This window comes from Melospiza melodia, chromosome 1 (genome assembly GCF_035770615.1).
Source record: "Melospiza melodia melodia isolate bMelMel2 chromosome 1, bMelMel2.pri, whole genome shotgun sequence".
NCBI lineage: Eukaryota > Metazoa > Chordata > Aves > Passeriformes > Passerellidae > Melospiza > Melospiza melodia.
The window spans coordinates 26,523,251-26,541,501 of NC_086194.1; the positions used below are offsets into that span (position 1 = coordinate 26,523,251).

Here is an 18,251-nt window from a genome sequence, read left to right on the forward strand (position 1 = left end):
TAGGACATATGCTGTGGAGAAACATTGTTTAGTACTTGGAGCTCGCTTTGTCATTGCTCATGTGACATTTTGATTTCTCAGGAAGAAGTTCTCTGATAAAGCCATTCTGCAGGCTGTGTGTTCTGGCAGGCAGAGAATGCTTGCAGGCAAATGACTTGCACCTTGGGAGCTGCACATTGTGCAAGATGCACTTGAGAAGAACTCAAAAAATGCTTACATTTTGTCTTAAGCATCCTGTGATTCTGTGAGGAGGAGGAGAACAAGTTGACTGACACATGAGACTGTTCATGGCTGTGTGTGTAGCTGCTGCCAAGGTGAAGCTTTTAAGGTTGAGTGTGCAAGACTCAGTGCAATGTCAGGAATGTTTCCTGTTGGTAACAGAGCTCCACTCAACAGCCTTTTCTGAAAATCATACTTGTGCTCACTTAGATGCTTTTTTCTTAAACTCAAGATGATTTCTTTTAAGACCTTTAACATGAAGTTCTGAAAAGGTATTAGCTAATAAAATTAAAGGTTCTGAATGAATGTTTTATTTTGCATTCACTAAAACCAACCAAAAGAGAGTAAAAGTGCATTAGGTGAATATTTTGGTTGAGTCATTAAGCTTTAGGAATGTTATGAAAGGCCTTTTGGATCCCAGTTAGCATCAGGGCCCCATGCACTCCCCATCCCCCTGCAGTGTAAACCTTAGTCTGTTCCTCTGGAAAGTACATACACCTGTCTATTAACTACCAAATGAAGTCATGGAGTGTTTTGGTTATACAACTCTTCTTTGACTTAAGGAGAGATGATTTTATTGGCTTTTGATTTATACAGGCATTTGTTTTTATTTAAATTCACCAAGTAAAGATGATCTTCTAAATGGCAAAATTAATACACACCTTCTTACTTAAGCTTTTAGTTTTGGTCTCAGATTTCTGCCTTTATTCTGTTTTCCATCTTTACATTATGTTGCTGTCTGCCTTCTAGGCTTGTATTTCCAGATCTGTCCCTATGCCACTGTCAAGCATTTCAGTGCCAAAATCAACTGCTTCACGTGTGCCGTGTAATGTAGAGGGAATAAGCCCTGAACTGGAAAAAGTATTCATTAAGGAGAACAGTGGAAAAGAAGAGGTATCCAAGGTAAGCATATAGTAACATGTTTATGGTTGTTATCTCTTTGTAATCTGTAAACACAGGGAAAACCTTCCTCTTGAGGAACCTTCGTTGTGGCTGAAATTACAAATAATTTTCTTCAAAGAACTGTTTGTTTGAAAACTTTGTTTTGGTGTTTTAGCATGGTGGGTTTTTGTTTTTGAGTTTTCTTTTTTATTTTTAAAGGGCTTCTGGCCAAACCTACATTGTTAAGAATGCCCTTTCTGTAGAGAACTTGCAAGTTTTTGTGAGAGATAGAAGTGTTAGAACATTCAGACACTTCAGGCTGCAGTAATAAGTAATTAGAGATCAGGAGATTGTTATATTTGCTTCATTTTGCACTCTTTTTCTTGAGCAGGATGTAAGTTTCCAGTACTATGCTCTCCTTTTTGGTTTTAATGCTTTTTTTCCATGGACTGAATGTGGACCATTTTACTGCCATGAAACCTCTGTGATCTGTCATGGGAGATGTCTGTATGGAAAATACTGACAAATGGGGCAGCTTTGCTTTGGAGCATTGGACTTTTCACTGAGGGATTTGATGACACTGAAAATGTGGAATACTTGGTTTACAGCTGCTGTTTCCTGAACAGCCAGTGAAAATTTTCTGCTGTGGAATAAAGTACTCCATGTTTTTTTTTCCTAATCTCCAAGTTGTAGGTGCATTTCTCATGAATGGTCATATAACAGCAATTCAGTATACAAATCAAGCTATAAAACTTCCATCAGAGGTTTAAGATTCTGAAACCTTATGTTTGCAGTTCTTCATATCAGTAGTAAACTTAAATTTTTTTTTGGAGTAGTCTTGCCTTCTCCAGACCTCTAGTTGTGTGGACAAAGCAGTCTTAAGAATGTAGTAGTAGTTCTATGCTAAGTTTTCTTTCCTAAGTCTGTCTTATCCCTTTAGAAGAGGTGTGTATTGTGCCAGGGGAATAAGGAAAAAACCCACACATGCAGCCTGAATGCCCAGCTCAACAAGCCTTGTTGCAGCATCTCCAAAGAGTACAAAAAGTGTGTATTGCAGTGCCACCATTGATGTTGCCATGGCTGGGGTCGTAATCTCCTGTAGTTGGAGGATGTTTCATTTATCTCTCAGACAAATCATCCTTGTAAATGTTGTCCTTGTGTTTTAACACCTTATTGCTTGGGATGCAGAGCTCTCCTGTGTTACTGAATGTACTGACTCTGATCCAGCAACCCAGCTAAGCACATACTTAAGTGCATTGTTGGATTTGGGCCAGAGGTGCTCGCAGTTTACGCAACCACGGCAATCGTGAACCCTTCCTCCAAACATTCAGCTGGCAAGAGCTTCAGACACAAAAGAAAGTCATAAATCACACATTGCCCTTGAAGTCAAGTCCATCTTTGTGGGCAGAGAGTGTTTCCTGCTATGTAACTGTTAATTTCTGTGAACTTTGGCCTTGTGGGACCTAGAGTGGGACTCCTAGCACTGTCTGTGAGATTACAAGCTCTCAGTTTGCTTATGGAAGATCATAACAAGATCATAATTTACTTAAATCTTACTGCTGGTGAACTTTTTCCTAATACAGCGGTTTAGCCTGGGGGACTAGGGGCAGCTGGGTCAAAGGTTAGGAACCACTGAACAAAAGATAAACCATAGGAAACCAAACTCTAGTGATCCTGTTCGTTTTTCTTTCAGTTTTCTGCCATTCTTTCTCGCTGTAACATTTTGTATTTTTAGAAACTCTTTTAAAAGCACAGTCAAAGATAGTTTGTTGCTTTGGAATATGTCTTCTGTCTTAACTCACACTGATTTAGTTCTGTTACTTCTCTGAAATGTTTTAAAAAAATTTGTTTTAGCATCTTAATGATGGTTAAAATTGTAGTTATAAAAGCAAAAATAACCAAACCACTCTTGTGTTGTTCAGTTATTTTTGTATTTCATAAAGATAGTTGAGGATTAGTAATGTCTTTGTGTCATTACAGTCAATAGGATTTTTAAAAGGTAAGTTTAGAGAGATTGCATGGTGGTCAAAATACTCAAAAAATTTCATTCTTTGCAGTTTAGCCATAGCTGTATTTTTTCACATAATTCATCTTGCTTAGTTAGCTGAAGGTATTCCCTTTTTGCTTTCATAAAATGAATTTGTCCTTTTTGAGCCACTTCTTAATCACCTCTTTCTCCTCAAATTTATTAATAAACTTCTAATTAATGTTCTAATGCATTTATTCAAAATTCTTGGATATGTTTTCCTTCCTTCTTTTTATAACTTGCGGATTAACTCTGACAAGGTGTGATGGTGTGTCTCTGTTCTCACCATAACTTGTAAGATGGGATCAGTTTTTGTGAAGTTGTTGCACCTTTTGTTCTTTGTCCCATTGTAATTCCACAACACCATCATTGGAGACTCAGGTGCAAAAAGATGATGGGCTTTTTGTAGGGATTAGGGGATAAGAGGTGTTCCCTCTTCTGGAATACAATAGTGGAAATTATGAAAAGTGCCCTGTAGCAGAACACAGACACATTCATAGGCCTCCTGTTAGGAAAAACATTCTACTGGAACAAGTATACAGAAGTAATTAGAAATAAGTAAATTTTGATGGATTATCAAGACAGTGCAAGTAAACTGATTACTTTGTTCCTTGTTTGATTTCCAATGCTTCTGGAAGGAGGTGGCAAGGTAGTTTTATGTACCTATCTGGAAACTTAATCCTTTAATAAAATGACTTCTTTTATTTTGCACAGATGCAGAGGATCCTTACTTAACTTCTCATAGCCTTCATCTGAAAATCGTTTTTTCCCTAAGCGTTCCTTCCTAGGGTACATTCTGGTTTTTGCACTTGCACCTTATAAAGTACATTGATGGCTTCACTGATGCCAGCAGGAAGAAGCACTTTCCTGTGTGGACATTTGTGTTCCAGTCTGGAGGAAAGTTTTTCAATCAATAGCGTTGAATGCTTTGCTCTGAAGAAGTTGCCTCCTAAATAGATGTACAGCTTGTGAGCAGACTCCCATTGGTAATGCTCTTACAGACTGGTGGCATTCCTGCTTCTTCTAAGTGGAGTGTTGTTGAGGTTTTCTTCCAGCAAAAAGATTGATGCTGCAAACAAGTTGGTGAATGGTAACAATGTATTGAGAAGTGCATACATGTTGTCAAATGCAGCTTTTTGCCGCCTTTGCTGGGAGATGAGAGCAGTATGTGACTGTGTCCAAGAACACACATCCAGTAGGGATGGACAAACGTCCTGTCAGAATGCATTTGACATAAGGTTAATACGTGACATACTTGGAAAAAAACCCTCAAGAAATAGCACATAGAATGCAGTAATTTCTAGTTGTTTTCCATGCATTGGGCATTATGGGAAGTAATAGCAGCTGTACCAAATTAGTTACCCTCTTTCTTATCTTATAAGGTTGTGAGAACTTCAGTTTTAGAATAGTTCAGGCATGACTCATAGAAAGTAACTTCAAAAGTGTTTTTTTCCATTGATCAGGTTAGATATATAAAGTTTTTAACAAGCTAAATAGTTCTAGTTGATATTTTCATGGTGATTTTTCTACTTGTCAGCAATAAGGGAAAGGTAAATATAAGAACACAGCAATCTGAGATATTAACAGGCATTTTTTATGCCTAATAAATGTTACTGCACTTGTAAAGAATGATAAATATTTAGCTTTTTCTGCTTGTGTGAATATTTAGATATGTGTTTAAAAATATGGATTATTTTTGTACCTCAGGCTTTAGTTCAGGGGAGATTGAAACATGTGATGTGGGATATACTTCCTGACTGCCTGAGACTACATTGTTCCTCCAGGTGTGGAAGAACATCTGTGTTATCCTGAAGTCTTTAATTATGTGATCACTTGCTGGTTTTTTCCCCTCCCTGGAATCCTTGTTTTACCTGTTGCATAGACCATAGTGTATGCCCTTAATGAGCAGCTGTTTGTTGTTTTTCCTTCTCCTCCTTAGATTTGTGTCCTCATGCTTACTGTTACACCTTGCTTTGAAGTCAGAAATGTGAACTTTTGCCTGAGATTTTGCTTCTTTATAATAGCAGCATGTCTGAAATTTTGTTCACTTTACATCACAGTTATGTCAGAAGAAAGATGGTATTATTTACACTTTATGGATGGGGAAACACAAATCCATCAGGGTTCTATTGTGTGGTTGTTCAGGTAACTCAGGATGATACATTCCATTTTAGGAGTTCAAAATCCTAAGTCTCCTGTAGTTTCCTTCTGCATCTGTTAATGCAGAGGACTTGCAAATCAGACCTGTACAAACTGGGCATCCAGAAGAGATACTATAGAAGACAGAGGTTGGTTTAGTTGATTCTCTGACATCTCACAGGATTTTTGTGGCAGAGAGAGAAATAAAAATGCTGTTTTGTTTGGCAGTTTTTTTGGTGGGTTTTTGGGTTTTTTTTTGGTGGTGTTTTTTTTTTTCTTTTTGGTGTGGTCTTTTTTTCTTTGTTGGTTTGGTTATAATGATGAGACTACATTCTTTCTGCAGCTTCAGTTTTGCTTTCTCTCTTCTGTCTGTGTAACATGCTACAGAGCTGCAGCTCTGTGCATTGAATGAGTCAGGGCCTGTTGGGGTGATGGGAATGGAACACCAAGTCGTGTTGTAATGCATATGCAATGGGAGCTGAGCTGTTGGAACAGACCACACAGCTGTGCCCAAACCTTACAGCGTTTGATGGAGCAGCTGTAATGTTCCCTTAAGTGTGTTTCTTTGCTGTTACTTGAAATACGAAATGGTATTAACTGGAAGACTCATAAGAAGAAAATTATCTTCCAGCTCTGCTCTGTCTGCCTCTTTGTGTAACATGTGGTGGTTTTCTGGGTAGACTGTTGCTGAAAAAGGGAGAATGTGATACTCAGCCAATAGGTGTCATGTCCTCGTTGCTAGCAAAAGTGTTGGGTTGAATTTTAGGCTCTGGAACAAGCTGTTACAGTTTTGGAATATATGCAGAAGAGGGGCAATAAAATAAAAAAAAATGTTCCCTTGAAGTGAGAAGGAAAAAGACATTAATTTTTTGTAGCTAGAACATTTAAGCTGTTCTTTATGGTTTGGACACAGTTCTCACTGAAGTGAGAATAAATTTTTTTTAAATCTTGCAGACCTTTTTTCCCCTTTGCTTCTAAGCAAGACTCTAATTCCCACTTGGTTTCTTACATTTAAAGCAGCACTGTCTTTATTAAAAAACTAATTTTCCATTGAGAAGGACAAATAAGTAGAGCATGCCAACCTACTGCTGTGAACATTTCTATGCAGTGTGTTGCAGAGTGGGATGCAGCATCACTGGCCAGTGCCAGCTAGGCTGACACAGGCAGGTAGAGCTTACTGGCTTTGGCTCAAGACAAAGCTTGTGAGCCTTGTTACAAGCCTGTTTCATGTGTGCATCATCTGTAAAAGGATGGAATGTAGGGCTGTGCTGGAGAATTGCAACTTACTAGCAAAACTTGGATGGTTTCCTTTTATAATTGTAATTCGGTTGGTTGTTATGGCAATAGTATGCCATTGTGTTTGACATTTTCTACTTTCCCTTTTATCCAAATGTGATTCTGTTGGGGTACTTGTTTTTGTATTATAATAGCAGTGACCTTTATTGAAAATTGTAGTACTACATATAATTAGTGAGGAAGGTTTGCTTTTTTAACTACCATAAAAGCACAACACTGGCATATGTTGAATTGTGGATGTTAACTTTACATTGGAACATGTGCACATTGCCCCAGTACTCCATATAATTAATGTATGTTATATCCATTGTACATTGCATTACTTTCTTATGTGAGATCTCCCTGTTCTCTCTAAAATGCCATGTTTGTTCTTCTTAAGGCCTTTGCTGGCGGGTGCTGCAGGCCGGCATTGCTGGTGAGTTTGACCTTTTCTGGGTAACTGCTTGTTTCTCTCGCAGCCTTTGGACATCCCCGACGGGCGGCGGGCACCGCTGCCCGCTCACTACCGCAGCAGCAGCACGCGGAGCATCGACACGCAGACGCCCTCTGTGCAGGAGCGCAGCAGCAGCTGCAGCAGCCACTCACCCTGTGTCTCTCCCTTCTGCCCTCCTGAATCTCAGGATGGCAGCCCCTGTTCAACAGAAGATTTGCTCTATGACCGTGATAAAGGTGAGAGTAGAATGGCCTGCCTTTACCTATGGGAGGCATGCGATGTCATGCTTTTACAACTACCTTCATTTTACTCATTACATCAGTTTTTGTTTTTGTTTGATGGTTGTGGAGGGATCGAGGATTTATCTGAAAATTGGTTTTGTTTGTTTACATATCTTTTTCCCTCTTGTTTGTGAAACTTCACAAACATCTTCCATAAATACGTCAGAGGAGCACAGCAAACAGTTACCTATTTCTGAAGATTCTAATGTGAAGAATTCAGACTCTAACATGTTTAACTTTAAGAAAGGTTTCAGTAAGGTTTGTGGTAGACTGTATATTTATTGTAGGTGAATTGCTTGCTGTTGAAAATGGTGATGAAGTTTTGGACTGCCTTTAAAAGAACTCTACTTCTGAACTCTTACATTCTACTAGGAGTTGTTTGATGAGGAGCTCAGATACCTGTTTGAACAGCCTGATGGAGGGTAATTACTTCTCTGTGTATGCTGCATAACAGCTCAAAAATTCTGAGTAATTTATGCGTTTATCAATATCCTGCGTTTTTTTCGAAGTCTGTAAAATGTTGTTTGGTTTTATAGTGGGAGTACAACTGGAGTTTCAGGAATTAAGAATTGCTGACAGACTATGGAGTATGAGTATATGGCCGCCAGTGTAAAAAGGACTGTGGTTTTTTTGACAACTGTTTACTAATAAAATTACGCTTGTGCTTCTGGTCAGCTAGCTGAAACATGGACTCAGTATGGAGGATGTAGGATTTGGGTAAATCATGCAAGCTAAGAGGAGTAAGTTTCACAGAGGAAATGAAAACTTCTGAGATTTAGCATATATTTATTTACCACTGGGCTAAAGATAGCAGAGTTTTGAGGTTATAAGTAAGATTAAGTGCTTTTTTTGTAAATACTGTCTGTTTATTAAGAGTTAAAGTAATTTGGGACTAGGCTTGGGGAAATCAACAGGAGAAACACTTTTCTTGATTTCTGAAAAGTATTTTTTCCTACATCTTGGATTTAAAAGGAAATAGTGGAAAACAATCCATCTGCCCAAATCCTGAACTGGGGGTGGGTGTGTGCAAGTTAACCACATTAAAGTAGAAGTCTTACCTCAAAATGAGAGTTGGCTATGCTCCAAAAATAAGTGTTATTAGCTTGCCCCCACCATACTCCTTTCTTATACAATGCATGTGAATATTAATATGTTGTTGAGACTGAATCACTATAGAAACATCTACTAAAGTATTAGCACAGAAAAAGCATCTTGACAGGTAATTTGGTTCATATACGTCCTGATAACAAATATAAGTTAAAAAGCAAGGAAATGAATAATTCCTTCTCAGTCAGTACTCCGTTACCACAGTAATGGGAATTTTCACTGGTACATTATTGGCAGTAGTGAGTGAAGACAGTTTGAAATAGTGCATCTGGCCTTTTTAATGCTTTTCAAGGCTTTTTATCTCTTGCCTTGGTTTTTTTGAACAGCTGAATCGAGTGAAATTTATGAATAGATCCTTATTTGTGGATTTTGATTTTAAGACTGCCTTTAATGCTAGGCTTGCATCAAAAGTCTTCTCCAGGAGAAGTGTGTAGGTGATGCCAGTTTAAGTCATCATAATGGCACTTTGAACTTGGTTGAAGTAAGGTACATAATACTGTCTGTATGAAAGATAAAACCTTGAACTTCTCATCAGAACTTAAGTTTTTAAGGGCAAGGTAAAAACTAGGAAAACATGTAGCAGTTTTCCAAGAGAAAGTAATTTTTTCAGAGGTTGCAGTAGTATAGTCAAAAAGGTGCTTTTTGCTCTCATATCATCTAAATACTGCAGGCCAGTTGTTCTGAATTAGAATATTGTTTCAAAATTATTAAATTATGGATAAATGAGGGATATGGCTGTAAATTACAACAGAATAGCGAGTTTGAGGGATGGTTTATTACATTTGTTGTGGCTGTTAACTGCTCTTTACTATAAAAACTTGGGAAGGTTTTCACACCTTCATTTTAAAAGCTTTTGTGAGCTAGAATGAAACCATCACCTATTTTTTGTGAGGCCTGCTAAGTTTGAAAATATGCATTGTGTAACCAAATGTAGATGTTTTGGTGACCTTTTCTTGTTACTTTTGTAAAGGCTTAGTTTTTCTCTTGATGAAAATAACTTGTATTTACCATTAAAAAGTGGAGTTACTGGTGTTACTAATGTCGTGGGGTGTGTTGCTGAATAGGAAGGGAAGGTTAGTTTGACTGAGAGACTAGGCAGTGAGAGGAGCCAATGTTCTGTACAGACACAGCGCTGCTTTACATTCCTAAAGCATCTTTTAGTTTTTGTGCAAAGCTGTGCTTCGGCCTGAGGCCCTCCCAGCTGCCCTTTGGATTCTATCAACTGGTGGGTTTACCTTTCTGCAAGAGGCTGTTAAATAATTGAATTTTTCAAAAGCGAGTGAAAGCTAATTTTCAGAAGAGGCTCACAGTATTACTCTGGACAGAGCAGTGATACTACACAGTGTTGATTAGAGCAGACAAGGAAGGGTTGGGAAAGAACGAGTTTTCATGGCACCTGGATTTTGTATTAAAACTACTGGTTTCACTAGATCTGTTTTGTGATACATCTGAAGGTATAACCAGATGAAATCTGGAGGGGTTTCTTTGTACAAATATAAATTGTATACCCTGTTTTTCAGGGATTTTGATTTAGGCAGCATTTAGTAGTCCCACTGTTGCTAGCAGGCTCTTCCAGGTAACATGCTTGTGAAGATGCTTGTGAAGATCCTTGTTAAATTCTGGGCATCTGATTCATAGCTCTTGAAAGGAAAGTTGTTAGTGGAGTCTTTGGATAGTCTTATTAGTAATTTTTGAACCTATCAAAAGTAATCCCAAGGCTCACTGGCCGTTGCTTTTTAAAGTACAGTCACTCAAAAAACTGCTCTACAGATTTTTAGTTACCCTCTTTTGTTGTTCTAATATGTGCAAGATATGATTTCCTGATTAAGGTTAAAATAGTATCATTAGTGTTTGAATTACACTCTTAAAATGTTTTCTAGATAACAGAATATATGTGTTTTAAATTTGTGTCCAGAAGTTCGGCGTGATAAGCCTCCATATTGTCTGCTGTGTGTTTGTGGGAGGGAAACTCCCTTTAAAGATTCCAGGATCAGTGCCAGATAGAATGGGGTGGAATGGAGCGCAGGATGGGATGGGATGAGATGGAATGGAGCGGGATGAGATGGAATGGAGCGGGATGAGATGGGATGGGATGGAATGGAGCGGGATGAGATGGAATGGAGCGGGATGAGATGGAATGGAGCGGGATGAGATGGGATGGGATGGAATGCAATGGAGTGGGATGGGATGGAATGGGTGGGCTGGGTCACACCGGCAGGGCGCCCCCTGCTGGAGGGAGCCGAGGGCTCGGCCTTGCGGCCTGGGGGAGCAGCGAGCGCGCCCATCAAACCCGGGACAGCGCACATGGATGTGCCGTGTGGGCAGGGGTTAATGATGGGACAGTTCAGCGCTGCAGAGCCCACAGGATGCACAAGTGGATCTGGCTTAAGCTGTGGATGCCACCTCTTGCACTTAACTGGTGGCCTGTGCTCCCAGTCCCTTCTGCTCTCGCCCAAGGCCCAGCTTGCATGTGCGAGTCTCCTCACAGTTCTCCCACAGCGCGTGCCCTGTGTTCGGGCAAAATGAAAATCCAACAACTTCACAAGCTTTAAAAGCAGGGAGGGTAAAGAGAAATACTTGTTTAGCAGCTGTCTCACGTATAAAGTTTCAGCCAGGCAGGGCTAACTAAACCAAAAACTTGATTGAAAGCTGAACGGGCTAGTAGACAAGACTCTTAAATCTTCCAAGACCTGACTTAACTTTGAATTCTGTTTGATTCTTCCCTTGGATGTACTGCCATGGTTTTCCACTATGCAGTGGAACGAACAGTAGTACATTTTATGTCTCTAATTTTTTAAATAGAAGCTTGGATGTTCAATTTTAAATATTAGCAGGAGGAAACAAACTGTCTGGGTTCTGTTAATGATTTCTGTGTTTGGAATGAGTGGTGTGGGCCAACAGTGGAAAAATGCCAACAGGACCATCATGCTCCCAACTTGGCAAATATCTGTATCGTCTCTAAGCATTTTCTGCCTTCGTAGCTAACACCAAAAATTCTGTAAACAGAAGTTCTGTATTCACTCTACAGCAGGAAAGAGCTGAATAATCAATATGCTACTGAGGTTCACTTCAACATTATTTTTTATCTCATATCTTGCATAATAAATCTTCAAAAGGAAGTGTGACATTTGAGTAGATTTGTTTCTTCTTGTAAGAGGAAGCAGAAATGTTTCAAAACATCTAATGATTAGCCTTAGTATTTGAGTCATGGTAATATAATAGTTTGTGTAGTTACTCTTTGCAAGCTGTTAAAGACAAATCTCTCCACTTAGGTGAAGTTAGATTGTAGTGCTTTGGATAGCTGAAAAAGCAACATACATGCACAGCAGAGAAGTAAACAAAGGCTATAAACTTGAATTAAAAATAATGTACTCCACATGAGTAGAAAGACTTGAAAAGGGCTAAAGCAAGAGCGGCTATTTCTCTCCAGTTAAGGTGTATTTGTAAGTTGGTGGGTCCTCATTAATTTTGCTATTTCGTTTTTTAATTGAAATCCTAAGCAGGGAATAGGGAACCAATAATACTACCTTGGGAGAGGTGTTGCGCTTTGAAAAGGTAGAAGCAGCTGGAGAAAGCTAATTTTCTGTGGATAGCTATTTCTGTACCTACTTTATTTTCTTAGTGCATTTACTATCATGTTGTCAGCATGACTGTTTAAAGTGAACCCTTCCATAATCCAAAGATTTGAACCTTCTGTGCTTCTATCATTACCAGGCTTGAGCCTTCTCTTATACTTTCTGAGAAGTACAAATAAATCTGCCCATTGCCTTTTGTCCTAGATCTTCTCACCTTTAATTCTAAGTGTGTCTGGCTAAAATACACAGAGGCAGCTGGAGTTATGAAGAATACCTGTATTATATAGCCAGTAGTGATGAGAGAATTAAACTGTAGAAGTTTTATTCTAGATTCTAAAGCAACTTCACAACTGTGAAGAAAGTAAGATAAGACATTGTAATGATAAGGTAGCAGTACCTGTGTTACAAATGTGTTTTGTTTAGTTCTGACTTCTGAGCTGCTCATGAGGCTAATAAGGCAATATTCCAGTGAAGAATTATGTTTTAAAATAAGATACAAGCTGTATACACTGTTTATACAGTGAGAAGGTGTTTTATCATTACCACTCTTAATTCTTCTGCATGTATTACGCATATTACCTTGTTTATTTGCGGTTTTTGAGCTATGTAATAAAAAATGTATTTGTTTCCAGGATCACAGCTCTGCTTTTTTCCAGTTGCAGTGTTCTGGATAAAAATATCCTCCTGTTACGTGTTGTTATACAATAGATTGCTGCTGCACCGAAGCTGTTACTCAGAAGAAATGTGCTATACAAGGGTGTTAGAAGTAGCCTGCAATAAAGGAAGCGTTGTGGTAGAAGCAAACCAGCGTAGTGGCTAAATTGTGAAAAAAGGCATCTTGTTTGGAAATCGAATTTAATTAAAAAGCACTCTCAATCTCTAGTAATATAACTGCTTTAAATTTTCAGACAGTGGGAGTAGCTCACCGTTGCCCAAGTATGCCTCATCTCCCAAACCAAACAACAGCTACATGTTCAAACGAGAGCCCCCAGAGGGATGTGAGCGAGTGAAGGTCTTTGAGGAAATGTCGTAAGTAATGCCTTTTATATCAGCTGGTATCTGCAAAGCAGTAAACCTGTTTACTGAGCCTATTCAACTGCAGATGAATAAACTATTCCAGCTGATGGGTTTTGCAGGAGCAAACTATTCTTATAGTTTGTGCAACAGAGAAGTTCAAGTGTTTACATTGGTGTGAAGAGAAAATGGAGTCTTTTACCTCTTTTTGTGCGTTTACAAAAGGCAACAAAAATCTAAGCAGGAAAGATAAGGTACATTAATTTCCTAAGCATTTATATAAACCTCTTTCTATGTATTTTTTTAACATTTTAAATTTTCATGGCTAAGCAAAAACTCCCCTTGTCATAATTATCCATTTCAAGCATAGGTTGCATTTTGATGTGTATAAAACATAGAAAATTGAATGAAACATACTGAAAGTGTTTGTAGATGGTAGTATGCTTATGGCATAGACTTTGCTTAATATTTTTGCTGAGCAAGAAATTGGAAATGAAACTCTTGGACATCATGTCTTTTTTCCCTAGACCCAGCAGTATTTGAGCACAGCACATGCTGTTGAGGTTGCATGCTAAGCTCCTGTGGATGAAAGAATTAAGGAGGGGATGTTTCTTGCTCTAGCAGCATTCGTTGCCTTCTGGGTGGTAAAGGGAGCAATGTTGGATTGTGGAAAAAGCCTCCAGACAAATTATGGAATATGGGAAATGAGAGGTCTGTTTTGTGGAGGTCCTCAAAGGAATTTAAAATGACTAAATGTGTTGTTGCTGCATCGCTTATCAAAGAAGAATTTGTGCCATTCTAAATTAATCATGGCATTTTTTCATGTGCATATGTTCTGCAGATTTTTCGTGCTGGAAGTTGCATGTTTGTCCAGTAATTACCAAGTCATTTTTTGTGATGGTACTATTTTTAATGCTGTGGATCAGTTAGCTGACTACCAATATGGAAGATGTTTGCCCCTCTGTCCAATTAATCCCATTCCTTGTCATTCACATTTTAGCAACGTATAGAACCACAAAGTTCACAATGTGAAGGGCATCTCAGCTGGCCAGATATATAATCTTTTTTCTCGTTGTAGGTCTCGTCAGCCTGTCTCAGCCCCTCTCTTTTCATGTCCTGACAAAAACAAGGTTAATTTCATCCCAACCGGATCAGCTTTCTGTCCTGTAAAACTCCTGGGCCCCCTCCTTCCCGCTTCAGACCTGACGCTGAAGAACTCTCCCAACTCGGCTCAAAGCACAGCTCTGAGCACCCTGACTGTTGAGCAGCTTTCGTCCCGGGTCTCCTTCTCATCTCTGTCAGATGACACCAGCACAATGGACTCCCCAGAGACCCCGGTACAGCCGTGCCAGCAGCAGCAGCCGCTCCTGCAGGAGATTCAGACTGAAGAGCATTCCTCTCCTCAGAGCTACGTGTTGATCTAGAGCAAGGTGGAGCAGGCCTCTGCCCCAGGCAAGGAGGGAGGAGATCCTAGTTCAGATACATCTGCATGAGGTGGCAACCTTTCAGAACACCACAGAATACTTAGCAGCATTCAAAAAATATCTCAACACTGTTCTTGGCAGGGACAGAATCCATATTTGGCATTTTTTTTGTGAGAAAGCAGTAATGCCTGCAGAATCCATATTACATGAAATGTTTCAAGTGGAGACTATGCATTTCATAGTACGTTTGACCAGATTAGTACTGTGTCCTGTGTTCTGTTTCAAATTCTACAGTATAAATAAGCTCTCTCTATATATAAAAAAATGTTGCCTGTCTGAATAGAAAATGTCTTGCTGTGTTGTGTCCTATGGAAAATACTGTACTTCAGGATTATGTTTACAATTGATCCAGGTGTTTATGTTTCTAACTTCTGTAATACACACAATGCAAAAAAAAAAAAAAAAAATGGCCACAGCAGTTGCACAGTGCCCACCCTATGGCCTAGCTTCAGGTACTTCTCTTGAAGTGTAAACTCAGGTAACTTGGAATGTATATCATATTGGAATATAAAATATTTTACAGCTACAAAGCTAAAGAGGGAACATCACTCTTTTGCCTTTCCTTGTTTTATGCATTATATTTCCTCATTACATTCCACTTTCTTGGAATAAGTGCATTCAGATCCAGGTGGATGATGACCCTGGACATGGGTGAACATGAGGAGAACCAGCAAATCTGTGATGTATATCACTTTGCCATGTGCTTACAAGTAAAACAACTGTTGCATTTACTGTCATTTCAATAGATGTAAAATTGTGGCATTTAAAGGTTTCAGGTGTTGCTCAGTTAATGACTGTTAAACTGTTGCAAATAAAGTGTTCAGTACTGGGCTGTACATGAGAAACATTCCACATTGTGTGTGAGAGGATTTTGAAAGACAAGAATGTTTTTGTTAAAGGACAGAAATTCTTTTAGGTTTCACGGGGGGTGGGGGGTGATTGGGGATTTCCTCTCATGGTTTTTGATGGCAGTTAAGGATGTGAAATGCTACTGTTACCGTCTAAAAGTCAAATTAATGTTTAGTTTCTCTTTTGGAAATGTTCATTCATTTGCTGGTTGGAAATAGGTTTTCAGATTTTGTTGAGCAGTGTTAGGTGAGCGGTGTTTTATTTATGTAGTGAGTAATTGTGTTTGGATGAAAGTCCAGAAGTAGCAAGTGGGTGTTCTAAGAGGGGTGGGGAAAACAATAGTTTTAAGTTTATGTTACTTAAAGCTTCTCCCATAACTTTCAGTTACTTAAGCTGTGTGTGTAAAAGTGTGTTTCCCCCCCCCTCCTTAAGTGTAAATAAAAGAAAAATCCATGTAAAATAATCCTGGTTTTGCAGGCTGGACACTGTCTCAAAATAGTACATGGCAAGATTGGGTTTGTGACACTCTTCTATTGTGCTAGAAAAAGAGGAGCATTGCTTTCAGAGATAATTTCCTGTGATACCAAGAGAACCCCAAAGGCAAAATAAACTTGATGTTCTTGCTCCATTGCTTTCAGCTCGGTGGAACTGCGTGTATGCTGTCTGCTCCTAAGAGAATAAGGTTCACCATTTCCAGGAATTGAAGAGATTAGTGGCCTGCAGCTACTAGGAGCATTTAAACATGCTCTTTTATGTTTTCTTCTGCTTTGGAAGATGAGATTGGAGGGGGATGAGAGTGAGCCACCAGTAACTACTCACTAGATACGTGCGTTTTTTGGAGATATACAGCATTGCTTCCTTTTTATTACTGAGTTTTTGTTAACGCTGTCTTACAAGGTGGAATTCGCAGCCTATAAAACATCCACTATTTTTGGACTCCCCTTGCAGAAAACATAGGAGAGAGGTCTGTCTCTAACCATTTTCATGTGAAAAAGCTTATTGAAACACAGCAGCCATCTTTAACCCTACTAATCTCAGGCCTAGGTGAAAACACTATATATTTTATAGACTGAAGATAAAGGGGAGGAAGTAGTCGTAAGTATCAATTCCTTTTAATATTTTTCTTTCTAGACTAACATTGCAGTATGATGACCTTTTTATGCTCTGGCTATGTCCAGACACGAAATTGTAGTCTCAGTTATTTGTGTTAGGTTACCAGGGGATATGATGAGTGGTTTTTAGATCAGTGCTGAACTCTGTACAATATTTGCAATGCCATTACATGTTCTTTATATTTTTTTTCCATGAGAAACTAAATATTAATTAAAATGCACATTTGTTCTTAGCAGAATTGAAGATTTTGAACCAAATGTGTTAAAGCTAATGCTTTGCCATGTAAATTTCCCAGCAGTTGTTTATCTCAATTGTATTCTACATTCAGCTGTAGAAATTTGTCAAATATTGTTTAAAGTTTTGTACATAGTTGTACTGTTATTTCTAGCCACTGTGCTGAACAGTATTCAAGTTATCACACAATATTGCTTTACACAAGGAAATGTGTGGCTTTTGTTTTGTATTTTTTTTCGGTATAGAAGTTCTTGTGTCTTATTTAAATAAAAATTATAGTAAAAAAAAGTGGTGGGGACAACACACAAAAGCAGTGGTTCATTTCATTGTTTTGGAAACTGTACATAGAACACCATAGAAGGAGATTAAATTTTAATATTGTTCCAAATTCACATCTAGAATAATGCCAACCATGTATGACAAGTGTGCTGTGTCTTCTAGAACAAGATAATATTTATCTATTGATTTTTACATAATACTGTACTCAGGAATGGGAAAAACCCCTTAAAATAGCTGAATGTTTAACTATACTTTAAATAGCATACTCTATTTCAACATAGCACAGGAAAAAAATCAGTTAAGAGTTGTTTGAAACTGTGTATCTGCTGCTGTGTTTGTGTTATGCCTAATTTCAAGTTATCTGTTGAAAATTATGAAAGCCATTAGATGTTTCACTATGTGAAACTAAACTAAACTCCTAAAGGATGTGGTATAAATCTACTGACAGTCTTGGTTTCATGTTGTTTTGTATGACTCAAATGATTGTCATTCGACTTGCAGAATAATTCTTTCCAGATGGGGGTGGTGGGTAAGGAGGAAGAAAGAAGGATAATATTTAAATACATGTAAATCCTCCAAAGTCAGTGTTTACTGAAGAGTACTATGGCAATAACCATCAAGAACAGATTAATGCTTATTGTTGTCAGTCAGTGGAAATTTTAAGTTTTAAGCATCCTAAAGATTACAAAGTTTTTATGTGACTGTGTTAAAAACATTAACTGGAACTTAACTAAAAGTCCAGGGCCAGAAGCTGGGCTTAAATGACCCTTGTGGGTCCCTTCCAACATAGGATATTCTGTGATCCCACCCACCTATGGGAATGCTTCGTGTCCTTCAGTCAGAAATGGCTTTATTTCAGCCTTTTCATCATCAGCTTGAAGGATTACTCCTAGGAGTAATTTTGTGACCATCCTGTCCCCTAAATGGATTTGGCTGCAGCAGTTTCAGGCTGTCTTTGGGTGGGAGGGTGTTTTCTCAGGAAATACTTTGACAAAAGCCTGTAGCTTGCCCTGCAGAGAGGTGGTGCAGTTTGTATGTATCCCATGAACCTAGGCCTTGCCTGGTTAGTCACATTTTGTGTTTTTTTCCATATGAGCCACACTTTGTGGGCTGTGTGTAGCTCACTGCCTCTGTCTTCCCCAAAGCCAAAACAAGGAGTCTGAAAAGCACTGAGAGTAGAGAGCTAATGAAAAAATTTTGCTTTGAGTCCCTGTTTTGTGAATATAAGATCTTAGCTTGAGCATATATTTTTCTAGTAATTTGTGGCTCTGGCAGTGAATGCTTCAGAGGCTGGAGGTCTGTGTAAGGAGAGCCCTTGGC

At 38.7% G+C, this 18,251-nt stretch overlaps 1 protein-coding gene across 2 annotated transcripts in view; it reads left to right on the top strand.

Moving 5' to 3' along the window:
- The window catches only part of GLCCI1 (glucocorticoid induced 1), a 53,059-nt gene extending 37,117 nt beyond the window's left edge, over window positions 1-15,942 (top strand). For both annotated transcript variants that reach the window (XM_063151996.1, XM_063152004.1), the window contains exons 5-8: window positions 970-1,122; window positions 7,021-7,231; window positions 12,867-12,987; window positions 14,051-15,942. In XM_063151996.1, coding sequence (XP_063008066.1) covers window positions 970-1,122; window positions 7,021-7,231; window positions 12,867-12,987; window positions 14,051-14,396 — 831 coding nt within the window. In that variant the 3' untranslated portion in view covers window positions 14,397-15,942. The remainder of the gene's footprint in view (window positions 1-969; window positions 1,123-7,020; window positions 7,232-12,866; window positions 12,988-14,050) is intronic.
- Window positions 15,943-18,251: the final 2,309 nt, after the last annotated feature.